Below are 27664 nucleotides of genomic sequence, written 5' to 3' on the forward strand. Positions count from 1 at the left end.
TTACTAATCTATCAGAGTTCTTTGAAAGGGTCAACAAACATGTGGACAAGGGGGATTCAGTGGACATAGTGTACTTAGATTTTCAGAAAGCCTTTGACAAGGTCCCTCACCAAAGGCTCTTACATAAATTAAGTATCAGAGGGGTAGCTATGTTAGTTTGGATCTGTAAAAGCAGCAAAGAGTCTTGTGGCACATTATAGACTAACAGATGTATTGGAGCATGAGCTTTCGTGGATGAATATCCACTTCAACGGATGCATGTAATGGAAATTTCCAGAGGCAGGTTTTCAGATGCATGTAGTGGAAATTTCCACTACATGCATCTGACGAAGTGGATATTCACCCACGAAAGCTCATGCTCCAATACGTCTGTTAGTCTATAAGGTGCCACAGGATTCTTTGCTGATTTTACATAAATTAAGTTGTCATGGGATAAGAGGAAAGATCCTTTCATGGCCTGAGAACTGGTTAAAAGACAGGGAACAAAGGGTAGGAATAAATGGTAAGGCTAGGACTATAATAGGGTTTAAAAGAGAACTGGATACATTCATGGAGGGTAAGTTCATTAATGGCTATTAGCCAGGATGGGTAAGGAATGGTGTCTCTAGCCTGTGTGTCAGAGGGAGGTGATGGATGGCAGGAGAGAGAGATCACTTGATGATTACCTGTTAGGTTCACTCCCTCTGGGGCACCTGGCATTGGCCACTGTCAGTAGACAGTATACTGCGCTAGATGGACCCTTGGTCTGACCCAGTACAGTCATTCTTATGTGAAAGGGGTCACCAGTACAAAAGTTTGAGAACCACTACCCTAAAAAATCTGTTCCACCTTGTGTTCAGCTGTGACAGAGCACATTTCCAGGACCTCAAGAGCTCTGTGTATGCTCGCAAGCTTGTCTCTCTCACCAACAGAAGTTGGCCTCGTAAAAAGATATCCCCTTACCCACCTTGTCTCTCCAAGGGTATGTCCTACATAGCCAACGTTAAACAGGCCTGAGTAGTGGCGGCTCCAACCTCTGCGAGGGGAATGGCTCCCAGCACTGTAGCACTATCTACACTGCCACTTGACAGTGGTGAAACTTGCAGGGCTCGGGGGGTGTTTTTTCACACCCCCGAGTGAAGAAAGTTTCAGCGCTGTAAGTGGCAGTATAGACAAGGCCATAATACCCTGTGACCAGCAGGTCTACAACTCTATCATAGTACTGAGATATTGTACATGCCCTCAACATTCAGACTTTATTACTGTCTTCAGCTAGTTTAAAGAGTTGAGTTAATAAGCATGATATGCAAATTCAATAAATACTCAAACACTAGGCCACTGAAGTCCTACTGCCTTAGTAAGGGAAGTTAAGAACAGAAAGGTAAAAACATTTATTTTAGAACCATCAAACAATTAGCCCAGCCAGATGGATTTGGCTCTTGAAAGGAGACAGAGTGCGCAATTCAGCAGGAATCTCTCAGAGCAGGACACTTTAGCTAGTTACTCAGAAGCTGACCAGCACCCAGGTTTTTTGGTACAGACAAGTGTGCTGCAACAGCTTTTCTGTTTCCTGGTATCAGGAAAAAAAGGGAACCCCTCTTTGGTGCAATGCTCTGTCTCCCCTCTGGCCAGATGGCAAAGAAGCGTGCATGTGACATGTACACATAGCCGGTCTGTCCCCCAGCACCTGGGGAGAACCAGGAGCATCTTGTGAGGGGTCGCTCGAGCAGGTGTGAGCAAAACTCCTCAGTCTAACACAACACACTCCTGACCACAACAGAGCACAGCACAGGGAGGTTTTCCTCACTGTCTGAAGTGCACAGGCACAGGCACCTTAAGGTAACAGGTATTAGCATTTTTCCTGTCCACGTTTAGGAAAATTCTATCTACAGTGGATAATGCAAGACTATACAAAAGCACTTAGTTTCCAAGAAGCTCAGCTGCAAAAGTGATACATATAAACGTCTTTTGCGCGATGTGTGTGTGTGTGTGTACAGGCCCCAAACTCGGGATGGGGAAAGCATTGTACACTACTCCCTGACCACCCCTCATAACAGTCCCAGCAAGACCCTATATACTGAAGTAACACTAGACCTATCTACTCTAGAAGAGATTAAGCCAGATGGAGCAGCTATGCTGGCACCCAAGGGCAGGTGTGTTAGGAGCCACACATCAGGCAGTCATCTCTGTTCTCCAGTGAACACACCATGGCTGCTTTGTTCCTCTCCTTCTCCTCCTCTTCCCTGGACACTTTCTCTCTCTCTTTGAGCTTCTCCTTGTTCAAGGTGAACTGGATGGGCTTGGCCGCGGGTTTTGTCCTCAGGTAGTACATGCCTGTCTTCAGACCCTGCAGAGTGAAAGCACGTGAGTCAGGGAATCATACCATGCTGGAGCTCAGGCTGAGTTCTGGCTATTGAGACACGCTTCCCATAAGCCAAGCAGCTGCTTTCGTTAATGGCCCCCCAATAGGACATAGCCACCCCACAGTATTAGCTAACGATCTATGGCTACCATGCTAGGATCCATAGATGGGAACAATGCTGGGAATGCCCCAAACCACCTAGTCATTCCTCCTCAGGGCTTGTCTACTCTTGAAACACTCCAGCTGCGCCAATGTAGACACTACCAATACCGATGGGAGGGGCTCTCCTGTAGGCGAAGGGACTCCCCCTTCCCAAGAGGCAGTAGCTAGGCTGAAAGAAGAATTCCTTTGCTGACCTAGTACTACCTACCAGGGGCTAAGCTGACTTATCTTTAGGGCTCAGGGGTTTTCACACCACGGGTGATGTAACTAGGTTTTTCGTATAGACCAGGCCGCAGAAGTGGAGAGATATTGCTAATGGCAATGAAAGGGAAACAGACTTTTATTTCTAAGAACCATGTGAGCCAACTTTTAGTGACCAATGCATCAACCCGAATGCTATCAACTAGCAAGTAGGCTCCCGCTCCCGCATACCTGCTTCCACCCATAGAAGTGCATGCTGGTGAGTTTGCCATAGTTGGGCTCTGCAATATGGATGTTCAGGGACTGGCTCTGATCAATGAATGCGCCTCTGTCAGCTGCCATTTTGAGGATGGTCTTCTGGGAGATTTCCCAGACCGTCTTATAGAGCTGCTTCAAGTCATCTGGAATCTCTGGGATGTTCTGAAAGGAAGAGGACTGGTTACTAGGCAGCATTCCCAATGACTACCTTAATAGTCACATAATGACGACCTGTAACAAGCTACTCTGGCTAAAACCAAACCGCACTGCAACACCTTTAAAGAGAAGGCCCTGTTCAACCAGATCTCCAAGGCAAGAACCCCTTAGCCAATCAGGACAAGAAAGGGAGCTCCCAACTCAGGGCAAAGGAAAAGGGGTTTATTAGCAGGGCATTCACCCTCAGCATGTTTCAAGGGCGCAATTTACTGAGCCCAAAGAGACTCCTTTGCTTTTCATGTCTGGGTGCCAACATCTCCATAGCAGGTTCTTGGTTTAGGTCTATTGGTTGCTCTGAAGTTTCCCCCTTTTACACACACAGTTAAGCAGACTAACATTCTCTGGGACAGCTTAGAGCAGCAGTTCTCAACCAGGGGTCCACAGGCCCCTGCGGCTGAACTCCCAATCTCCGGCACCTCCCGTGAGGCTGAAGCCAGGAGGCACAGGGCTGAAGCCTCGATCCCCAACACCCCTCCAACCCTGTGGGGTGGAAGCCTGGAGGTGCGGGGCTGAATCCCAGAGCCCTGGTGCTCCCTGTGGGGCAGAAGCTGTCAGTCCATGAGCAGAGGACATTGTTCACCCCCAAACTGCAACGCAAGAGCACAGAGGTCCCAGGGGCAGCTTCTCCCCCCCTCAAAAATCTCCTCTCCCCACTCTCTGGCCAGGTCGCAGGTGGGAAGCCAGAGCCGGACAGCACAGGGCAGCTGCTGCTCTGGCTGGTGCCATGGGGGCACACAGCACCAGAGTTCCCTCTGCTGCTGGTGCCCCAGGTTAAAGCTGCTCCTCAGCTCCCAGTCCCCTTCGCTCCCGAAGAGGCAGCCAGTAAGAGCCCCCTGGATGGGGATCCCCGGCTCTGTGGCTGACAGACCTGTCCAGGAACAGGGACCACAGTAGAGTCCTCCCAGCACACAGCCCTTAATACCCCTCTCCCTGCACTCTGAGCTACCCCCTGCCCACACACAACCCCTAGCCACCCCCTCCCGGCACCAGACACCCCCTGTGAGAACACAGCCCCAGCCACCGCTCTCCCTGCACCACAGCCATCTCCGCCCACACAGCCCCAGCTACTTTCTCCCTGAAAGTTGAGCTACCCTGTCTGCACACAGCCCCTAGATACTTGCTCCCTGCACCCTAAGCTGTTTTCAAACTTCTTGATCTAAGCCCCTCAACTTTGAGTTATAATTTTTGGTTGCGCACCCCACCCCCAGCCCAGACAGACGGGTGGCCTGCTGAGGTGAGTCGGGGTGGAAGTGGGGCTCCCTCTCTGGACCCCGCTATGCAGAGGTGGCTCAAGCCCCATTGGCCCCTGCTCCCCAGAAATAGAAGTCACACTATGCCAAGGCCCCTACCCCAAGGTACCCCGGCCCTGCTGGGCTCTGGAATGTTTACAGCATGTCAAGGGGGGCCTCAGAGAGAAAAAGGTTGCGAACCCCTGGCTTAGAGGGAACAACTCATCCACCTAGTGCCTGTTCTACTAATTGGTAGGAACGCGTATAACCAGTGGAGGCCTCCCTTGCACACATTCCAGAAAACTTCAGAAATGGCAAGTTAACCCTGTGGTCAGAAAACTCTTCTAACGCTTCTCAGAGGCTCTTTGCTTTGTCAGAGCCAGCATGCAACATCCCAGCCCTCCCCTTCCACAGAGATGCTGAAAGGCAGAGCAGCGTGAAACACACTGAGCATGTGTGGCAGGTCTCACCCTCCTCCTCAAACACCCATGCCAGCTCCTGGGAACGCCTGACCTGCTGCCTTCACAACCACATTCATCCCAGCTCCTCTCACATACCTGCACAGAGCCACTGTGGGCGATGATTTGGTTTTTCATCTCCTCATTCCACAAGCCTCTCTCCGTCAGATCTTTCAACAAGTGCGGATTTGCAATCTGTAGACAGCAGAGCCCGTTAGATGTACAGGGAAGGGAAGAACTGTGTGCTCACAGAGCCCATCGCGTGCCTTATGGCAGGAATAACTCCCCTGCAGGAGACATCCCCACCTACATGGTGCAGACAGGCCCCCAAATAGCCACAGAACCCAATCTTACATTTTAAGGAGCTAGCCAACTGTGCTACTGCCCTTCCTCAGATTTTCCCCTTATCTATCCCTAAATCTCTCCCTTCATTTAGGGCCTCCTTTTCCTGCAGTGCGACCAGTGCCCTACCATTTGTATGTTAATTACACCTCCTGTCGATATACTTTAGTAAATGCTTTACATGCGGAAACCTTTCCCCCTGACACTTCCCTGATGAGCCTTGTGGCCTCTGAACTTTCCCTAAGACCTAGGCATCTCCCCCCCTCGGCAATCAATCCTGCAAGCAACACGGAGGTCTCAGAGGGACCTTCTCTAGCAGAACTAGCATTTCTTGAATTTGTAATTAAGGCCCCTTCAGCATATCCCAGGGCAGTCAAGTTACATACTATGGCGTTGTATGAACATTCTGGCTTAGTCATTTATCTTCCTTGGCATGTTTTTGCATGGAAGAGGGACATACGGGGTAAATAAATTGACTAACCAATGTGCTGCTTCTGTCTTACTGAACATTGCTGGCTGTCAAAAGCCTGCATGTTTAAAAGCCATTTACCACATTTGCCCCGGCCTCCTTACCTGAAATTCGCCCGAGAGGACCCTGCGTGTGTAGATGTTACTAGTGTAGGGTTCAATGGACTCATTGTTGCCCAAGATCTGAGCAGTAGAAGCAGTTGGCATTGGAGAAAGGAGCAGGCTGTTTCTAACACCGTATCTAGTGCAGAGAGGCAAGGACAATCAGAGGTTAAAGTTTCAGCCAATGAGAGAAAGACACCAGCACCTGCGAGATGAATCCCACCAGAAAGCACAACCCTAAGCATAGTTTGGAAAGAGAAGAATCAGAGTTCGGTGCAAGGAACCATGCTGTAAAATAGAAAGGGCAAGCAAATTCAGCAGTGCCCTTTCTAACCCCACTTAGGCCCCCTAAATCCTCACCGCCACATCTCAACAGCCTGACCTGAAACACCTCACACAGACTGAAAATACAAGCTCAGCGTTCACCTACAAGCACTCTGCAGTCTGGGTGACGTGGAAGTGTAACTCCACCATAGCTATTCTCCTCCTCACAAGAGCTTCGCAAATGGCTCAGTTATGGGGAAGAGATTAAGGTGGACTGACAAACAAGCACTGCATGAAAATACATCCTCTTCGCCCCAGTGGATGTGCAGAGGATTTCTCCAAAAAACTTGTTTCCAAGATTTTCCAGGTAAAAGGAAAAAGCCTCCAAAAATGTGCAGCCTTCTGACTGCCAAGTTGGGCAAATATATCTCGCCTTTCAAAGTAACAGTGTGAAAGATTTGTTGAGGGAAACCTGAAAGTTAAACCCCCTTCAAGTGAATCTTAAAGTATCAAGAGGCTTCACATTTGTCTCTCCATGATTCCTGGATCCGATGTGCTCAGCTTAGACATTTTGTTTCCCTGTCAGCCTGCAAACCCAGCTTCTGCTCCTAGGGCCAGACTGGGTTCTTTCCACCTCACACCTATGCAAATGCAGTGATCTGTAATCCACCAGAACTGAACAAATAAGTCTATTGGAAATGCACGAACCAGAAAAGCCCAGCTCGTTCAGTCTTGGTTGCACGCAATCTCCAGAGCTAGTGGGAATAGGAGACAGTAAACACTTGTCACTAAAAGCTGATCTGTTCAGTAAGCTGGTGCCATTTCTACACAATCTTTTTCAAAAGAAACCAGCACATTCAGGCAATTAAAACTTTATTCTCTACCATCATCAAAGAATGTTTGCACCTAACACAAACTGAGCAAAACTCATTGGGGCATTTACTCACTTGGCAATCTTCTGCTTTAAAGCCTTCCAGTCCCACAGGTCAGTAGGGGTGACATTCCACATGTCATACTGTAGGATCTAAAAGAACAGAGGCGTGGGCTGAGTTAGACAGCGGCTCTTTGGGGTAAGGGCAGCAATTCATCCGTGCTTTGAAAACCACCATGTAAAATCAAACAAAAAAGTCACTTCAGTACTCAACGCTCAGCATCAGACAGTGAAGATGTGTTATTAGAATTTTGCAGACCTGCACACCACATTTTCACTAGTGGATAGTGAACAGTTAGCCTAGTGATTACTCAGCCAGCCACTTTAAGTGCCCTCACACTAGTTCTACTCTACTGGAGACCTGACGCTGCTACTTACGCCTTTGCTGACCGGGCAGCCTTCGTAAGTTTCGTACGGGCCATGCTCTTTGGCGAGTTCACAGCTGGATTCCAAAGCACCGTAATAAATGGTCTCGAAGATCTGCTGGTTCAACAACTGGGCCTCGGGGCTTTCAAAGGGGTATCTCATCAGGATGAATGCATCCGCCAGACCTTGCACTCCAATGCCGATGGGACGATGGCGTCTGTTGGAGAGCTCAGCCTGTGTTTGAAGGGGAGGACAATATAAGGTAGAAATCAGAACCACATGACCCTGACAACACATCCACTCACTCCTGTGGCCACCACCCCCTTCGGTCCACACAAAACAGGCTCTGACCTTTTCGCCTCCTTGTCCATCAAATCTCTCTTTCATTCCCTCTACTAGTTCTTTGTTACCTGATGTTACATAGGGCCTTGAAGGGGAGGACGAGGGCCAAGTATTCCAAGAGTGACAAGTGACTTTGGGTGCCCACTTGAGGCCCCTTAAAGGAGTCTGGGGCTCTGAGGGTGGGTGCTCAGCACTTCCTGAAAAATCAGGTCCTTCTTAGGACTCTCAAGCTGGACACCCAAAAATCACCAGTCACTTTTGAGAAGCGTGGCCCTTGTTCTCTCCTTCAAAACCTGCAAAACTCCACTCCAGCCTGGATCTTGCCCATGGTCTCTTATTGCCCCACCTCAGGGGTGAAAGTAAGCTAACAGACTTACCGGTAGACCGGAGTCCTGAGCAGAGGGCGTGGCCTCAACCAGAAGAGGCAAGGCCTTTGGAGTCCCAGGCCCTTTAAATTGAGATTTAAGGGGCCCCGGGCTCTGGCTGCGGTAGCTGGGAGCCCTGAGCCCTTTAAATCACTGCCAGAACTACCATCTGGAGAGGCGGTTGGGAGCCCCAGGGCTCAGGGGCCATTTAAAGGGCCCGGGTATCTGGCCGCCGCTACCGCAGCAGAGCCCCGGGCCCTTTAAATTGCTTGCGCTACCCTGGGGCTCTGGCAGCGGGACTCTGGCAGCAATTTAAAGGGCCTGGGACTCCAGCCACTGCTGGGAGCCCCAGGCCCTTTAAATTGCCGCCTGCGGAAGCCAGTCCATTACAGCGTACCGATCTGCTTTCACCTCTGCTCCACCCACCAAGGAAGCCAGTCTCACTCTCCCTCAACCATCTCCACACTGCCCTATGCAGGGAATGCCCTCCCAATTCCTCTGCACTAAACTACAACCCCCCTCCACCTCCTGAGAGGTATGTCTGTGAAGCCCACAAAAACAGTCAGCAATAAATAAAACCAAACACCTCGTACGACTTCCTTCAGCCTTCCTGGTGCACTCTTTCTACCATGTCTGTCTTCCTTACTCTGTAAGCTCTTCAGGGAAGGGACTGTCTATGTCCTATTGTGAGTCATGCAAAGCATTCGTAGGGGAAGATCTACTCTGGAATCTGCTCCAACTAAGCATCCATCACATCTGGAATTTGCCAAGCTTCAGGGTGCTGAGCCAGGCTACCAATGATGGACTATTGCTGCAGCAGGGTAGATGGGTGTTTCATTACCACAGTTCTATTTGCAGAAAACAATACTTACTAGCCAGATTCAGAACTCCAGACAATTTTATAGCATGCAATAGCAGGATCAATTTTGCTTAAACCTTAATCCAGCCAACTGTAAAACAGCAACTCCCTTGTTCCCAGACTGTTCACATGGTCCTTTCCACCCCAACTCCAGCCCAGTTGCACCCTCCCCCATACCTCTGGCACAGGGTAGAAGTTGATGTCAATTATTTTGTTCAAGTTTCGGACTATGACTTTGGTGACCTCAGCCAGTTTGTTGAAGTCATAAGTGTGCTCCGACGTGACGTACATGTTCAAGGCTATGGAGGCCAAGTTACAAACCGCAACCTGGAACAGCAACAGGAGCAGAAGCATCAGCCAACATTAGGCAATACAAGAGACTAACAGAGTCCCAGCCCCCACAGCATGTTCTCTACCTGGAGGAAATGGACACAGGAAGATGAAACTAACAGGTCAGTGCAACCGGCAGAGATGGCAGAACATCTGCCTCATCCTATGTATCCCATTGCCCAAGAGTGGCAAGTATGTAGATTGCCTGAAGATCCCTGACCTCTGTAGGAACATAGAGAATGCTGTAATGGATCAGACCTCCAGCTCATCTAGTCCTGTTGTGATACTGGCCGTACCAGGCATCTTAGAAGAAAGTGGAGGAATCCCTGTAGGTTTGCGGATATCCCTCAGCACTATGGGAGTTCTGCTCACTTTATCTGCTGAAGGTCTTGCCTCTCCTTGCCTTCCAGACCCTGATCCCCAACCATTTCCTCTATCACCTTGCTCTGCCACAACATTAGAGTGGCTGATCCCAGCACTAACTGTCCTGCTAGGTCAGGATATGCAGGCTGCCTCTCCTGGCTCATTTTTTATACAATCCTGCCAGCTCCAGAAGGATCAAACCAACAATTCCTAGCATAACCCGTGCTTACACAGTGGCTGTGTAAAGGGCTAGAACGTTTGAGCTAACTGAGCTGTCTCCTTTAGCTCAGGCAGCAGAGGCGCCTGCTTTTAGACCTAGTGGTCTCAGGTTAGACCCCCCACTGCCGACGACCCACTGGGGGCGTGGTATTACACTGGTTATGCCCAAAACTGTGCTAGGCATTGGTCCTTTCCTCGATTTTCCTCTGCTTCACTAGGGACTCTGCTCCTCTAGTGCCCAGAGCAGCTGCCCCCCAGTCAAGGGACAGAAAGCAGACAGCTAGTTGCGTAGATCTCAGTTATGCAGCATCCTGTTTAGGGCCCGAAGACTCCGGAGGTTTCAATGATTCCCTCTTGACCCCATAGAAAACAGGATGCACAGGCTTCACCAAAGCACCAATATAAGCCCCAGCCCCCCATAGTGACTACGAGCCCCACCCACCCTTATAGCAGCCATGGCAAGTGGAAATGGAGCAGGGCACTTCCCCACTGAGCCCTTATACCCACTTCTTATAGGAAAAGATGAACAGCCTATGGAAAAGCCGTAGACACACACGATGGCTTCCTAAATTCAACATGCCATGCAGTTTCCCTAACTGTCTGTCTTGAAGATCCCCTGGCCATGATTCCCAGAACCCCAAAGATAGGGGAAAAAACAGGTCAAACGGAAGAACTCATAAAGACAAAGCTTCTCGTCACTTGAAAATAGATTTGTATCTGAATATCCGAGCCAGGCATAGGCACAGCTTCCCCATCAGCGCTGGAGTAAATCCCACGGCCCTACCCACCTCGTCTTTGCTGGTGTACTCCACTATTTCTGTGCACAGGTTGCTGCACTTGATGGTTCCCAGGTTCTGCTGGTTGCTTTTCCTGTTACAAGAGTCCTTGTACAGCATGTAAGGAGTCCCAGTCTCGGTCTGAGACTCTATGATGGCATACCACAGCTGCTGGGCCTTCACCACCTTGCGGACACGGCCCTGCTTCTCGTAACTGCAAGACGAAGCAAATGCTCCTTTAATGCTTATTTCCCTGGGCTCAACAAAGAGCTGGTGAATGGGGAGGGGAAGAAGGGGGGGTTTCTCTAGTACAGCAACACTTCTCTGGGCAGCCAGATCCTTTTATTTGTGGTCCAAGCCAGATCTGACTGGCCAGTCAGATGACTTAAGGACAGGATGCTGGGTCTGCTCCCACTCACAAGGGGCATGAAATTGATCAGTGCACTCTCTCCTGCATTGCAGGCAACAAATGAGACTAGTCCAACCTGAAGCCACCAATCCCCTTACTGAGATTTATCCCTGTTTGTCTTTATTAAACAGAGATCATCGTTCAGGCTTGTCCCCATCTTGGGCAGAATGTCAATGTGGGAGGAGACATCCCCTCTCACCATCCTTATTAATAACCCCATGAACAGAACTCACAGGGACATGGTAGGACAGCACTGGGCTCCAAATTCCCAGATACAGACACAGCCACCCATATAAAGAGGGATGGAAACTCAGTGAATGGGGGATGTAAATAGCCAGCTCTGCTCTGAATTCTGTCCATTCTTCATACCTCTCATATAGTTTCTCAAACTCCTCTCCCCAAACTTCGTCTAGGCCAGGACACTCATTTGGACACATCAAGGACCAGTCCTATGAAGGAGAGGAAAAAGATAGAGAAGATCCTTAGATATCCCATCTCCATCAACAGAATGGAAATCTGCTATCCCGGGATAACTAGCGAACACCTCCTGACCTACGCACAGTACTGATGCGAAAACGACAAACAAATTAATTTTTCCACCTCCTGAAACATGAGGCTAATCCTGCAATTTCACAGAAGGGGAAGGGTTATGCAAACTAGTAGGAGTTAAAACTATTCAGGCAACTGATTTTAGATAAACCTAAGCCTCCGCTTGAAGGATAATATTCAGCCTGCAATGACTGCTTACTCCTCAAAACAGAACCCACTTTGAAGCATATGTGCACAGGCACAAGGGGGGCTGTTTATTGAGGAAAGCTCGATGTTTCACTTACTGCAGCTTTTCAGCATTTAAAAGAAATTTCCAGAGGTCAAAAATTAATCTGAGAACAAGAGGGTGAGTGAACAGTGCTCTGAGGCCGAGCAAAGATGCACGTGATGTGGTATAATCAGTGCCCTACAGCTCATCCAAAACACTCTGTAGATTATCTGCATAGGTAAGCTGCTCTGCAGCAACTGTTTTAGGTAGTTCTTTTGCTGGTAGGAAGAGACAGCACATCTCAAATTCCATCTCAGAGTCGTGCAGCAGCCTCTGCAATAATGCTACTGATCCATTAACCGACCCTGTCCTGCACCAACACATCTCCTCACCTGGTTAGTTTCTACCCGTTTCATGAAGAGATCGGGAATCCAGAGGGCAAAGAAGAGGTCCCTGGCTCGCTGCTCCTCCTTCCCGGTGTTCTTCTTCAGGTCAAGAAACTCAAAAATGTCCAAGTGCCATGGCTCCAGGTAGATGGCAAAGGCCCCGGGTCTCTGTCAGACAAAACACGGCCAAGATCAGAACCAGACACGCAGGGGAAACACATGGGAGTAGAGTGATAATTGCATAGCTGCTGTGTAAACATGGACACCAGCTGTGCACAGTTAGATCCTACATGGTTTGGGGCCCAAATAACTTCCCCCATTGTCTTTCTGAAGTCCCATCAAGGCAGATACACCAGGTGCTGAGTCACACTCACTCTCACTTCCTGGGACTGAGTTCTCTGGGGCTGGCCACATGGTGTTTCAGTCAAAAGGAACAAGCATCTGAAACATCTTCAACTCCGGTGCTCAACAAGAGCTGGGCACGTAAAAGACTTCCTTGCCTGGTCAAGCTTTTACTGACTTCTGGGTGATTTGTGGAGTGCTTCATTTGTTGCAGGAGTCTTTCCGGACAATTTTAGATTGGATTTCAACCTAAGGCACTCCAGGAGCTACTTATAAATGAGTGGAAGAGGCTGACCTTACTGGTGTGGGCATTTTACAGAAACAGAACCTGTAGCCTCCCAATAAGAGTTGTGGGGGCACGACAATTAGTTATGAGAGAGTTGGACAAAGTTATGAGTGTAACTGTATGATGTGGTTGCTTGTGATGGTGTGGGGCAGATCTCAGCAGTTCTGGGGCTCGCTTCTAGTTTATGTATTATGCTCCTAAAAGCTCACAGTCCAGGGTTTCAGCGAGCCACCTGCAGATCCAGAAGGGATTTCCCCTCCCACTCCACAGTGTATTCTGCGGGAGTTTTTTATCTCCTTCCTCTGAAGCATGAGGGATGGCCACAGATGGAGACGGGACACTGGACGGGTTGGGCCAAGGCTGAGGCGGCACCGAGCATGCTCTGTCTTTCTCAGGTACTTGGCTGGCTGGTTCTTGCTCGCATGCTCAAAGTCTAAGTGATCGCCATATGGGGAGAAATTCCTCTCTCACCCACAAGTCAGACTGGCAGTGACCTTGTGGGGGGTTTGCCTTCCTCTGCAGTGTGTGGCTACGGGTCACCTGACAGGAATATCTGGGTATATCTCACTTAATCAATTCACTGCCACAGCATGGGCCTCATGCACTGGTGCACGTCAGTCCCCCTGCTCTCTGCCTGTGATACATACTAGCTGAATCTCCTGTGGTTTGTAATACTCTGATCTCATTTTGGTTCTTTGGTTTAGTGCGAGGGTACTGGGTGAAGGTGGTGGCCTGGGATACAAAGTGGTGGGCCCTTGCTACCTTAAATACTGTGACACTCCTTTCAGAGGATAGGCAGTGAAAGGTACACTTGCACTGTGCAGTTTGTAATGAAGGGAGAACCAAATACCCATGCGATGGGAACAGGATACTGCTTTTTAGTACATGCCATGCAGAGCCATTGCTCCAGTTCATCTGTGCTAATCATCAATCTTTCCACAGCCCACTGCTGGCTCATTAAGACATTCAATTAAAGTTTCCATTGCCACCTTCCTTCCTGGTTGGAAGATGACATACCTTATTACCACCTTGATCCACATAGCGGGCGGTGTTGTTGTAGACTCTCAGCATTGGGACAAGCCCATTGGAATTTCCATTTGTCTGCAAAGACACATGAAAACCATCAACCTCTGGAAGCTGGTTGGTTTGTGAGGCTGCTCTTAGACAGACTGCCAATGAGACACAGCAAATATCAAGGCCCTTACAACGAAAGCCATTTCTTGCCCACTGCAGATAAAAGCTGGCTACAAGAGAACTAAGTTTTTAAATATATCATGGAAGTTGCACTCACCGTCAGGTAACAAGGGTTCTAATAAGCATTTGTTTATACAAGCCATATTTTGAATGTGCTTTGTTTTAAATTTGCGTTAAAATACTCAAAAGCATTATTTGGAAACTTGCAAGAGGTGTTATTGTTCATGCATAACACGGAGAAATCCAGAAGTTTATGAGTCCTGACGTATCTGCTCTAATATCTGTCTTCTTTACAAATTAATAAGTAATTGTCTGATGAAACATTGACTTTTCTTTCTGAACATACCTCAGTCTGAAACCAAAGCACTGTAATAGGAACGCTATGATATCTGGCTTCATACCGTAAAAAGAAGGTGCAAGCTACTGGGTTAGATGTACCTCCCTGATATGTGAAGGTATAAATCAGCGTAGTGTGCCATTTACTCACTTACCCCAGCAATGTAGCTGCCAGTGGCTCGGATACAGCTCACAGCAACACCAATTCCACCGGCAGACTTGGAGATCAGTGCACAGTGCTTTAGAGTGTCATAGATTCCCTCAATGCTGTCATCCTTCATACACAGCAGGAAACAGCTGAATGGAAATAAACGGGACTTGACATCAGACAATTCAAAATCAGAGCGAACAATACCATAGAAGGCACGCAGAAACCTGCCAGGGGTTCTCTGGTATCATTAACGCTTTAGGGGTCAGGTAACTGAAACAAAGATATGATGCAATTTGCAGAGCATTGTAAAGCTCTCACTTTTTAAAGAAGTTCACATGCGCAGCTGAGGTTTTTTAAAAAGCTAATTTCTTTAAACCTAAGTTATAAGTAACACAGATACTAAAACATTTTAAAAATCAAATCTATTTCTTACCATTTATTTTTGTGTTTTTAGCATCTAAGCTTGGACAACGAATAGTTAATAGCCATGATTAATTTTGTTTCTAGTCAATTTCACTTTTAGGTTCTAATTCACTTCAGGAGAAGGGAGTGTTTAAACAATTTTTAGGAATTAAAAAGATAGTTACGGAAGCACTTCTATTGGCGTTAGGCTTTTGTAGATTTTTTCTTTAAATATAAAAATATATATACATTTTGGGCCATATTTGACAAATTACAGATAATTTTAATTAAGGGTCACCAAAGTGCAGCTGCCCATTTAAAAAGGTGTCACAGGACACTTCATTCGAACAGAAACCACCTCCTGCCCAGCACCTTCCTCTGCATATACTGTGAGCCAAGCCTGGCATCCTGAGGTACCTGGACAGCTGAGGTCGGTTGGTGCCAGCATTGAAGAGTGTGGGAGATGCATGGGTAAACCACTTCTCAGACAGGAGGTTGTAGGTTTCTATAGCAGCATCAATGTCATTTTTGTGGATTCCCACCGATACCCTCATCAGCATGTGTTGGGGGCGTTCAGCGACTAGGCACCAGAAGGGAGAGAACAGGATATAAGGATTCCATTTAAAGCCATTTTTGACAGATGCGGATCGTGCAAACAAGAGGGACTAAAATATGTCACTGAAGAAGCCTGAAGGGTCAGGATTCTAGGCCCCAATTTTTTTACTTATACTGAAGTGGTTAGAATCAGAGGCTACATTATAATAGGATTCGAGGTACATTATAAATAAATAAATAAATAATCTCTCACTATTATGGATGCCCAGAAATTTCAGACACGTGGTGACAACAGTTGAAACTGATGGCGTTCTAGCCATGCCAACTTCAGCTCTATTACAAATATCCAAACACCAAACAGTGAGATTGCAAATGGACTTCTCGCACCGCAATTCCTAAAATGTGGTATCAGCCTGCTAGAGATGAACACATTCTGGGTGTTCTGGTGCATGAGTGGTCTTTGTGCCAATAGGATCCATCCGCTGAATGCATGAAGTGCCCCATGCAACCCTTATTTAAAACAAAACACCCAACTAAACTCAATGTGGCACTGTAACTAATAATTACAAGCCTTCCCGCAGCTATGGCAAAGAGATGCTTATTGCTTACTAAAAGATGTTTGGGGAGGGAGCATTTGTGGATGAAGGGGGAACACACAAGCAAGTCTTTCTGATGTGGAAAAGCAAATTACAAATATGCTGTACCCTCTTGGAAAATAATGGACACTGAAAATAGTGAAGGAAGCTACCTAGCCCCATTTAGACCCCAGCAGAGAATACATCCAACAGGAACAGTCCGTTCTTACCTTTGGAACTGATTTTCAGCAGATAGGAGCGCTCTAGGGTCTAAAAAATAAAGCATCCCAGTTATTAGTCGCTCAGATTCCAGTTTAAAAGCTGTACCGATTAATGCACAATGCTCTGGGACCAAAAACCCAACTCTCAAGCAGCTTGGCTCTTCCAGTACCAGGTTTCCTATACAAACTTAGTTCCCTGCTCTTCTGCAACCTTTATTACTGATATACCATCCGAGGTGGGCTAGATGCTATCCAGTCATATGTCAGCAAGGGCCCTGCCCTGAGGAGTCCACAATCTACGCAGACACAGCACAGATAAAGGAGTGAATGCATGGTAAGGTTTACTATTTGCCTTTGATCCATGGTTTTGGTAGAGACTGGGGGAGGGGGAAGAGTACTATTTCCCTAATACTGTCATCATTAATTATGTTTCGGACAGTAGCGCCTAAGGACTAACCAAGATCAGAGCCTCATTGCGCTGGGCACTGAAGAAACACGTAGTAGATAGTCGCTGTGCCAGAGCTTACAATCCAATAGACAAAGGTAGGGGAAGTGTGTATAACGAAGAGCAGACAGTGCAATGGTGGCAATCATGTTAGTTCCACAAGACTGGATGGGGATAGGAAGGGAGCTGAAACAGGTAGCGAGGCAGGAATAAAGTAAATGGGAAAACAAGTGAAGGAAGAGGAGGAAGGTTAAGAGGGGCAGGTGTGCAGACAGGCTGTGGTGAAGACACTGGGGAGGGTGGAAAAGGGAGCTGGAGCAAACAGCAATCAGCACAGGGGACAGAATGTCTAATCAGAAGCGTAGAAAATACTGACGGCATCATCCGTGTCTCTGTTTATGCTGCTGCTCTATCAGCTTGAGTCTCCTGCTGGCTCCTCCCTGAAATTTCTCTTCCTTAAGTCCACATACCTGGAGGAGGGGGATGCGACAGGGAGCCCAGTGCTGGGGGGGGGGGGTCTTCCCTGCCCAGTTCTGAACTGGGGGGCTGATTTTGTTAGAGCTTCAAGGAGGGCAGAGCTAGGGCTTAAGTGACCAATCACATTGTGACGAACTGGGAAAGTTCTTAATGTTTTCTCTGAATACTGTATTGGTGCCTCAGTGTCCCCATGGCAGTTCTTAAGTATCTGGCAGAGCCAAGGGCCAGTGCACCTAAATGCCTGACACTCTATCTCCTAGCAACTGATGGCCTGGGCCCCTCCTCTGCAAAGGTGCCAGCTGAAGGTGTTGGAGACAAAGGGATCAGGTGACCTCCTGGCCCGAGAAAGGAGCTGAGCAGAGAGGAGGGGCTGGGAGGGGTTGGTTGTTAGTCTGGAGCTGGCTGAGGGCAGACCTGGGGGTCTGGCTCACTGCCCCCCAGAATGGACCCAGCCGAGGGGTCCGGTTCGCTGTATCTACAAGCTCTGTTTTAGACCCTGTTCCTGTCATCGAATAAACCTCTGTTTTACTGGCTGGCTGAGAGTCACGTCTGACTGCAAAGTGGGGGTGCAGAACCCGGTGGCTTCCCCAGGACCCCATTGGGGTGGACTCACTGTGGGAAGCGCACGGAGGGGCAGAGGATGCTGAATGCTCCAAGGAGAGACCCAGGAGGTGAAGCTGTGTGAGCTTCTTGCCCTGAACAAGTCTGCTCCAAGGGAGAGGAGGCTCCCCAAAGTCCTGACTGGCTTGGTGGGGAGCAGTTCCAGAGCATCGCCCGGTGACTCCGTGACACACATGAAGTGCCGAGCACTCTCGGCTCCTATGGACTTCAGTAGGTATTTCACAGGGTTGGACCCTAAACGGCTCCCTGAAGAAGTGTGTTTTAAGGGTGGATATGGAGGACAAAACAGGGGCAACGCAGACTGGCTGTGGGAGAAGGGTCTGTGCAACAGTACGGAAGAATGCACAGAGATAAATGGGAGGACAGGCAGGGGACAGATGTGTAGCTTGTCTGAACAGTGGGGGAAAGCTTTTATCTGGAATATGAAGACCTGATGTGTTTGGATTCAGTTACTCCTTGAGGAATAGCATGTGCAAAGTAGAATCTGGCAGAGCGTCCAATGCCTCTGCAGCAGGGAACTTACACCCCAAACGCTACAACGGAATGCACATTTGCCCTGGCTTTGTAATACATCAACCCAGGTCAAAGAGGCTGCAGCCTCACACTGGGAAATTCTGCAGACAACCAGGCCAGAGTATTTAGCTTCCACATCACCCACTTTTCTTCTATAGAGAGAAGCTATTTGGCAGGTAGACTTCTGTCATAAACAGATAGTTAAGGGTTAATAGAACAGGAGTATTTCATGTCTCTTTTGACTGTAAAGGGTTAACAAGTTCAGTGACCCTGGCTGTCACCTGACCAATCAGGGGACAAGATACTTTCAAATCTTGAGGAAGGGAAGTTTTTGTGTGTACTGTTAGTGTTTGGTGGTTGTTCTCTCTGGGTTCTGAGAGTGACCAGACGTGCAACCAGGTTTCTCTCCAATCTCCCTGATACAGGTTCTTATAGATTCAAAATAGTAAGTACTAGGTGATAAGGCGAGTTAGGCTTATGTTTGTTTTCTTTATTTGCAAATGTGTATTTGGCTGGAAGGAGTTCAAATTTGTATTTTGCTGAAAGGATTTTAATTTGTACTTGTATACTTAGGCTGGGAGGGTATTCCCAGTGTCTATGGCTGACCCTGTAATATATTCCATTTTAAATTTACAAAGATAATTTTTACTGTTTTTTCTTTCTTTAATTAAGTTTCTCTTGTTTAAGAACCTGATTGTTTTTTCATTCTGGTGAGACCCCAGGGGACTGGGTCTGGATCCACCAGGGAATTGGTGAGGAGGGAAGGGGGAGAGAAAGGTTAATTTTCTCTCTGTGTCAGGATTACTCTCTCTCTCAGGGAGAGTCTGGGAGGGGGAGAGAGAAGGAGGGGGGGAAGGTGGATTTTCCTCTCTGTTTTAAGATTCAAGGAGTATGAATCACAGTGATCTTCCAGGGTAACCCAGGGAGGGGGAGTCTGGGAGAGGCAACGGTGAGGGAAAGGGTTTACTTTCCTTGAGTTAAGATCCAGAGGTACTGGGTCTTGGGGGTCCCCGGGCAAGGTTTTGGGGGGACCGGAGTGTACCAGGCACTGGAATTCCTGGTTGGTGGCAGCGCTACGAGTACTAAGCTGGTAATTGAGCTTAGAGGAATTCATGCTGGTACCCCATCTTTTGGACGCTAAGGTTCATAGTGGGGGTTTATACCATGACAACTTCAGAGTCATTACAAACAGAGGTGCTGGGCTTCAACTGGCCCAGGGCTCCCATATACAGTCATCCTTTCTTCCTGCTTTCCCCTTCAATAGTTTCAGTTTATGATAGGACTGTGTCCTGTTCCTAATCCCCAACTAACACAAACTAAACCAGTCAAGCATGCAAGTCCACCACAACGGTGCAGAAGCTGTGCAGAGGGCTAAACACATGAGCATATACTGCAATGCTGAGTGACTGTGCAGAGCCCCACTGCACATGATCCCAACCAAAACAGGTTGCTTTATTAGTTACAGCACAAGAGTATGCTCCCCTGCAAAATTTTCCACCACCACCCTCCTGCCCCAAGGCCAACTAACTGTACACTCAAAGGATTTAAATGTGCATTAATGGATGTCTTGAGGCTGTCAAAAACAGCACTTGTGCTAGATAAAAATGGCACAGTGAAGCTTTCAGAAAATAGTGGCATACCCCTCAGGCACCATAGACAAAGCAAGGCTGAGAAATCATAGAGGAAGGAGCATGTGGCTCATTCAATTTGGCCACTGTTTTCTGGAAATCATCTTCACTACTACAGTCTCTTTCTGCAGCAATGAAAATGATTTAGGTTTTTTCCTTATGTTGTTAAGGCTTCGAGAAAAAAAACAATTAAATCTTCACTCTCACATGAAATCTGGTCTTTACCTTAAAGCCAAAGTAGTTGTAGGAGAAGTCTCTATCGTAGATGATGGCAGAGTTCAGGCGCTGGGGATGAAACAATTCAGAGACAGGTTAGGCACTTTGACTGAGGAAATCATCTACCTTAACATCAGACCCACACAGCTTCACATTACCAAAACAACAGTGCTCTTATTGCTCAGTGCCTCTGATCTTCATGCTTCTGGCCTCAACATGATTCCATAGCTACAGGTACCAGGCAGAAAACCAGCATATGCAAGGCTCTCTTAGCAAATGCAGCTGGCATCCTATGCTAAGTATTAATGAAATCCCACTAAGGGCAACATCCTGGCTTCTGGCCCTGCTCAGTCATACACCTCCATTCTAGTTAGACCTCACACAGGAAAATTCAGAATTAAAAAAAATAAAAAATAAAAAAATAAATAAATAAATAAATAAATCACACTCAGGTTGCAACCTAAAGGAGACAGATAACAAACCTCATCTCCATTCTTGAAAGACTGTTCTCTATTAAATAAATGAGGAGATTCTGTTATTTTATTAAGTTAAGAGCCACTCTTTGTCCAACTACCAAATGAGCCTCAGACATTCTAATCCTACAGTGCTGGTGGACATATAAGAGCAGGAATAGATGTCCTTCACATAACAGCATCAGAAGTACCCTTCAGTGGTCAGAATTCCAAATGCTGTTGTCCAAAATGGAGCAGTCACCGTCTGTGTTAGTATTTACATCAGTGCACGGTTTTTTTTTTGGTCCTACAACCAACATGGTTTACTTTCGTATTTAGAAGGTTAAAATATCACAGAACTTAGTTTGCTGGATCTTACAAACATCAGATCTCATGAAGTGCTACATACATCTTTGTTAGCCAAGACAATATCGAGTGTTTCCTTGGCGATCATTGGAGAGTGTCTGCCATTATGAGGGTTTACATAATTGTACAAATCTTCCATGACATCTACAAAGGAAATGGAAAGAAGAGTCAAAGAAAAGCCACTCACAGACTTATTTACACAGTCTGAAAACTATAATTACAGACATTGAACATGCCTGGACCACTGCACTTCTCCCAAACCTAGCCCACACGGAGTGTCTTCAAAAAATACACGTTTGTTTGTTGTTCTACCTATCCAATGGCAGGGAATATCCACTACTCAGAAGCCCCAAAATAATTTGCTTTTATGAAAAAAATTCTAGGAACACAAAGTGTCCAGGTAGTCAGATAGATGCTAAATAAGCCTAGTCCATATAAAGTTTACCAAATGGGTCTTGGCTAAAAGTAACTTAAATTTTTTTAATTTATTCTCTTCTCATCCTTACACAGCTGTTTCTATTTTAGGATGAGAAGAGAGAGACAGTGAGGCCATCCAGGTTTTAACAGCGAAATGGTCCAGCAGAAACTTCTCTATACTGTGGGCAATACTACATAATCAAACTCTCTCAGCGTATGTGCAGTGTGCCCAGCCATTCGATAGCATCACCAGCAGCCAGGTGACGAGCCAGTGGAACTAAAAGTCTCAGATACATGTGCTCAACGCTTAATCACTCCTGTTTAAGAACAAGTTTACCATAGTCATATCCTCTAATGCTCCAAGCTCTCCACTGGCTCCCTCCTCAACAAGGGAGCACAGGTTGTTACCCAAGTGCCCATGGACACACTCACCACTGAACACTTTCTTGGTTTCTTTGTGCAAGTTGGAGACCGCAATCCTTGCTGCTAGGATGGCATAGTCAGGGTGCTTGGTAGTGAGGGTTGCAGCTGTCTCAGCAGCCAGTGTATCCAGTTCCACAGTTGTGACACCACTGTACAGACCCTGGATCACCTTCATGGTGATCTGTGCCTGGGGAAATCAGAATTCTGCAGGTTAGCTACCTATGTTTCAGGGACAAACCCATCTTTACAGCCACAGTCTAGAACAGTGGCAGGCAAACTTTTTGGCCTGAGGGCTGCATCAGGTTTCGCAAATTGTATGGAGGGACGGTTAGGGGAGAGGGTCGTGACCCGGCCCCCACCTCCTATCTGCCACCCCCAGACTCCTGTCCCATCCAACCCCCCATTCCCTGACAGCCTCTCTGGGACCCCTGCCCCATCCACACACTCCCACTCCCTGTCCCCTGACCACCCTCAGAGCCCCGCTGCCCCATCCAACCCCTCCTCTCATTCCCAACTCTTCCCTCATGCCCCTGGGACCTCTGTCCCATCCAACCACCCCTTCTCCCTGTCCCGTGACTGCCCCCAGAACCCCTGCCCGACTGCCCCCAACTGCCCCCAGCCACCCCATCCAGCCCCGCCTCCTTCCTGACTGCCCCCCTCAGGACTCCTGCCCCTATTCAACCCCGTTTCCCCCCCCCCGACCACCATCCACACTTCCACCCTCTGATCACCACCCCAAACTCCCCTGCCCTCTATCCAATGCCCCCTACTACCTGCCCCCTTACCATGTTGCCTGGAGCACCGGTGGCTGGCAGCGCTACCAGCGCGCTGCCTGGCTGGAGCCAGGCCACGCCGATGCCACCACGCAGCACGGCGACTAGGTCAGGCTGGGCTCTGCAGCTGCACTGCCCCAGGAGTTCACAGCCCCACTGCCCAGAGCATTATGCCGGAGCGAGTGAGCTGAAGCTGTGAGGGAGAGGGGACAGCAGGGATGGGGCTGGGGGCTAGCTTCCTGGGCCAGGATCTCAGAGGCTGGGCAGGATTGTCCCGTGGGCCAGATGTGGCCCGTGGGCCATAGTTTGCCCACCTCTGGTCTAGAAGAACTCCATTTTCCTAATGGCTAGCATCGTATTTTCTGTTTGCAAGCAAAGTTATTACAATATGTGCTTCACTTTAAACACCAGATGATAAAAGTGATTTATAGACTGAGCTGCTTTGACAGAGGGAAAGCACCAGGCCTTAAAGTTACAAACGTCTAGCGACATATTGGGGGAATGAAGGGGGCAAGAAATATAAAAATGAGGTATTGATCAGGAATCATCTGATCGTGCACAAGGTTTTGTATGCAGTTCATTGCCTAAATATTGATGTGTCCTGTTGAAGTGGTAACACAAAAGCAGGAACGTCACATCCAAACCTGTACTTGCTCAGGAATTTTCAAACTCCAAACAGCATTCTGACTTTTCACATGCCTGATCAGGCATGTAATTTGTTATATTTAAACTAAAAATAGTTAATACTAAAACAGTTTGGCAAGAGACATAAAACTTCATGTCGTAGGGCTTAGATCAATCTCTAACTATTAGGGAATAAGTGGAGATTCTCTCACATCTACCCAATGGAATTTTTTTTTTTTTTAAATGCTGCTGCACATTGAGTGGATGTTTTCAGAGAACTAGCCACAATGACTCTAAGATCTCTTTCCTGAGTAGTAAAAGCTAATTTAGGCCCCATTATTTTATATGTATAGTTGAGATTATGTTTCCATGTGCATTACTTGGCATTTCTCAACACTGAATTTCATCTGCCATTTTGTTGCCAAGACACCCAGTTTTCTGAGATCCTTTTGTAGCTTTTCGCAGTCTTCTTGGGACTTAACTATCTTGAGTAGAAGTAAAAGTAAAAAGTAACTAACTTTGTTGTTATTAGCCCAGTCACCAGGTTGCTGTACTAGGAATCCAGAGACCTAGATTTGATTCCTTGCTCTGACAGCAAGACAACACACCTCTCCATGTGTCAGTTTCCCCAACTGGAAAAGAGGGATAATGATTCTCCTGCCTCTTTGTAATGCTCTTTGAGAAGTATTACTTCTTATTTGTAATGCATTGACAGCATCCTAAGTGTTTTACAGACATAAATAAAGACAGGGCCTTTGTGACCCTTGGCCCTAATCCTACAACTTACCCCACACAGCTGGACTCTCATGTCCATGAAAAAAACCCAGGGATGTTAATGGGGCCATGAATGGCTACTGAGGGGAGCTGCTTGCAGGATCAGGGTCAATATCAACTCCTAGGCTGTTGGAACGAATAGGGCAGTGTTACTGTTAAGGGAGGGAAATTCACTTCTGATAGAAGAACACTTTTGTGTTTTAACAAAGAGAACTAGTACTTCTCCTTCAGACTGGCATGGACATAAATATAAAGAGAGTTGTAAAAAGGACATTTTTAAAAAAGCCATGTGATTGCTACACTATTTTAATGAAGAGAAGCAAAATATTCAAGATGAAATGGCACGGAGCTTCCTAACACCAGAAACATGATCACTTCAAACCATGTTTGAGGGATCCACCAAGGGGAATTTAAAACAGGTAAACACAAATCTCTGTCTCAGACTTTGCACCTGTAAGGGAACGAAAGGCAAACAAAAATCTCTGAAAGAATCCAGTCATAGAAGAACCTCAGAGTTACAAACACCAACATTTGGAACCTGAAGTACACAATCAGGTAGCAGCAGAGACAAAAAAAGAAAAAAAAAAGCAAATACAGTACGGTCCTGTGTTAAACGTAAACTACTAAAAAATAAAGGGAAAGCAGCATTTTTCTTCTGCATAAAGTTTCAAAGCTGTATTAAGTCAACGTCCAGTTGTAAACTTTTGAAAGAACAACCCTAAGTTCAGAGTTACAAACATTTGAGAGTTACGAACATTCCCAAGGTGTTTGTAACTCTTGAGGTTCTACTGTATAAAAAAAAAGTAAAAGGACACAGTGGTTATCATTAAAAAAGCAGCATTTGCCAACAGTTCACACGCAGGGGTGATGGAACATGCCAACATCTCCCCTTACACCAGTGGTCCCCAACGCAGTGCCCGCTGGAGCAATGGTGCCCGCCAGGGCATCTACGTGCACACGCGTACTGGCTGATGGGCAAACATCCGCCGAAATCCCACTGAAAAGCGGTGTCATCAAGAGGTGTCGCCGCCAAAATGCGGCATCACCAAGAGGCACTGCCGCCGAAATGCCACTGATTTTTGGCAGCATTTCAGCAGCAACGCCTCTTGATGCTGCTACTTCAGCGGCATTTCAGCAGCGATTTCTCTTGATGATGATGCTTTTCGGCATTTCAGTGGATGCTTGTTCACTGGCCATGGTCCTCGGTGGGTCGTCGTCCAGCGCCTGCCACCCAGAAAAGGTTGGTGACCACTGCCTTACACTAAGAAAGGGAAATAACTAGGTGGCACCTGGATTACAAATGGTGGCTTTTCAATGATCACCACTGTAGCATGGTGGAAGGTGGAGAGGATACAAATCAACTCACAGGATCGACGAAGTCAGCATTGAGTCCATAGCAGAGCTTCTGGATCCGAGAGGTGATCTTGTCAAACATGACACGCTCATGGCGCCCATCTACCAGGTGTATAGGAAGAGAGGGGAAGAGAGATGGGCTTTTATACAGCAGCACTAATAACACAGCCAGTCACATGCAGCAGGGGTCTGTGGGGCCTCACCACCATCTATGGCTACCAACTTATCTCTGTGCTCTTCCCAACACTCCAAGGGCTCTGCTCCACAGCTCTGTGAGCAGCACCTGAGGAGCCCAGCCCTAGGGGGATTATTGATGTCATTTGTGGGGTTCTCCATTCAAGGAAAGGGGGACTGGTGGCGATCCAGATATTAGAGGCCCAGAGTCACAGGAGGTAGGGATCCCAATCTCCAGGGGGGCTGCCCCTCCAGTGGTGCCACCTGTGGGGTTCCCCACTCAAGGAGAGGGGAATTAGCAGAGATCCAGAGTCAGAGGGAGTAGATGTCCTCACATATGCCAACAGACAGGCCTTGGACAGGGGGCCGGTGTTACGTCTGGGGGCACACACTCCAGGGGGCTCAGTGCCATCTGCAGGGTCCCCCACTCCAGGAAAGAGGAGTTAGACAAGGCGGGTGGGGCAGGGAACAGCATTAGGTGCAGGGGGATCCACACGTGAGGGGCAGGGTGCCTAGCGCTATTTGTGCGCTCTCCCCTTGGGGAAGGAGGAACTGGCTAGGGAGGGCTGGCGTTAGGGGTGTCACACTGCTGGGGTCAGCACCATCTCGGCGGGGGTGCCCCCCTCCCAGCAAGCAGAAGCAGCAGGGAGCCCCCTCACATGGGGGAGGGAGCCCGCCGGCCGGGGGGCAGCCCCTGGGGCTGGGTGCCAGCGGAGGGAGGTGCCCGCTCAGGGAGAGGGGAGCTGGGGGTGTCCATGGTCCCACACCAGGCTGGGGGCTCCGCACTCCAGAGATCCTGAAGGGACCGGCCGGGGGAGGGGGCCAGGCCCGCTGAGCCCCCCGGGGGGCGGGGAGCCCGGAGCCGGGGGGGGGGGCCGGGCCCGCTGAGCCCCCCGGGGGGCGGGGAGCCCGGAGCCGGGGGGGGGGGGCGGACCCGCTGAGCCCCCCGGGGGGCGGGGAGCCCGGAGCCGGGGGGGGGGGGGGCCGGGCCCGCTGAGGGGGGGCGGGGAGCCCGGAGCCGGGGAGGGGGGGGGCCGGGCCCGCTGAGGGGGGGCGGGGAGCCCGGAGCCGGGGGGGGCGCTGGGCCCGCTGAGGGGGGGCGAGGAGCCCGGAGCCGGGGGGGGGGGGGCCGGGCCCGCTGAGGGGGGGCGGGGAGCCCGGAGCCGGGGGGGGGGGGGGCCCGCTGAGGGGGGGCGGGGAGCCCGGAGGGGTACCGGGGGGGTCTCACCTCGCTTGATCACGTGCATGGCGGCGGCTCGGGCCGGGCGCTCGCGCTCTCGGGTGGGTGTTTGAGCTCCAGACGCGACCTACCGCTTCCCGCTCCCGCCAACCGCGCTGTTGATCCCGTCGCGCCGCCGTAGCGCCCCGCCCCCTCCCCTTCCCGTCCGGTGGAGGCCGCGGCCGCCATCTTCGATACGGGCAGCCGCCCGACCCGGGGCTCCTGCCCAAACCGGCCCGGGGCCCAGCGCTTCCTCTGCCCCTCCCTCCTCGCCCTCTCCCCGCGGGAACACGGCACACGGGGAAGGGACCAACGCGGGACAAGGGAGGGAGCCTTGCCCGGTTCCAAGATGGCGTCCGAGATCCCGCCTTCCCGTCCCCTCATTTCAGATACGCAGCTGGGGGGGGCGGGGCGGCTTCCGGCTCGGGGTTCGCCCACTGGAGCGGCCCGGCCGGGCCGAGGGGCTCCCTCATGGCGGGAGGGGCAGACGGGGGTGGGGAGCACTCGTGGGGGTGGGGAAGAGAAGGGGAGATTCCCTGGGGGATGGGGAGCAGTCATGGGGGAGGGAAAGCGAAGGGGGAGACTCCATGGGGGGGACACTCATGGGGAGAGGGGAAGAGATTGGGGGCCTCATGGGGGGAGGAGAGGAGATGCTATGAGGGCGGGGAACACTCGTGGGGGGAGGGGTAGAGAAGGGGAAACTCCCTGGGGGATGGGGAGCACTCATGGGGGGAGGTGAGACTCTTGGATCTGGGGGACACTCATGGGGGAAGGGGAAGAGAAAGGGGGAGACTCCTGGATGTGGGGGACACTCATGGGGGGAGGGGAAGAGAAAGGGAGAGACTCCTGGATGTGGGGGACACTCATGGGGGGAGGGGAAGAGAAAGGGAGAGACTCCTGGATGTGGGGGACACTCATGGGGGGAGGGGAAGAGAAAGGGGGAGACTCCTGGATGTGGGGGACACTCATGGGGGGAGTGGAAG

General features: G+C 49.2%; 1 protein-coding gene across 1 annotated transcript; it reads right to left on the reverse strand.

Moving 5' to 3' along the window:
- Positions 1-1216: 1216 nt before the first annotated feature.
- RRM1 (ribonucleotide reductase catalytic subunit M1) lies at positions 1217-26809 on the reverse strand. The gene is made up of 19 exons (XM_030555714.1): positions 26691-26809; positions 25302-25390; positions 21774-21951; positions 20968-21068; positions 20116-20175; positions 16216-16255; positions 15273-15435; positions 14458-14599; positions 13790-13873; positions 12151-12312; positions 11371-11450; positions 10605-10806; positions 9082-9231; positions 7351-7572; positions 6989-7065; positions 5781-5916; positions 4965-5060; positions 2936-3124; positions 1217-2326 (listed from the first exon to the last, which is right to left on the reverse strand). The coding sequence occupies exons 1-19, from the start codon at positions 26707-26709 to the stop codon at positions 2138-2140; spliced, it is 2379 nt and encodes a 792-aa protein (XP_030411574.1). The 5' UTR covers positions 26710-26809; the 3' UTR covers positions 1217-2137.
- Between the last annotated feature and the right edge of the window lie 855 nt (positions 26810-27664).

Source organism: Gopherus evgoodei, chromosome 1 (genome assembly GCF_007399415.2).
Source record: "Gopherus evgoodei ecotype Sinaloan lineage chromosome 1, rGopEvg1_v1.p, whole genome shotgun sequence".
NCBI lineage: Eukaryota > Metazoa > Chordata > Testudines > Testudinidae > Gopherus > Gopherus evgoodei.

Excerpts from the sequence above, each read along its gene's own strand:
- RRM1 (XM_030555714.1), bottom strand. Across the intron at positions 12,313-13,789 it reads TGGATCAAGGTGGTAATAAG|AGACCCGGGGCCTTTGCCAT; the intron begins GTATGTCATCTT and ends TTTGTCTGACAG. Across the intron at positions 11,451-12,150 it reads AACGGGTAGAAACTAACCAG|GACTGGTCCTTGATGTGTCC; the intron begins GTGAGGAGATGT and ends TCTCCTTCATAG.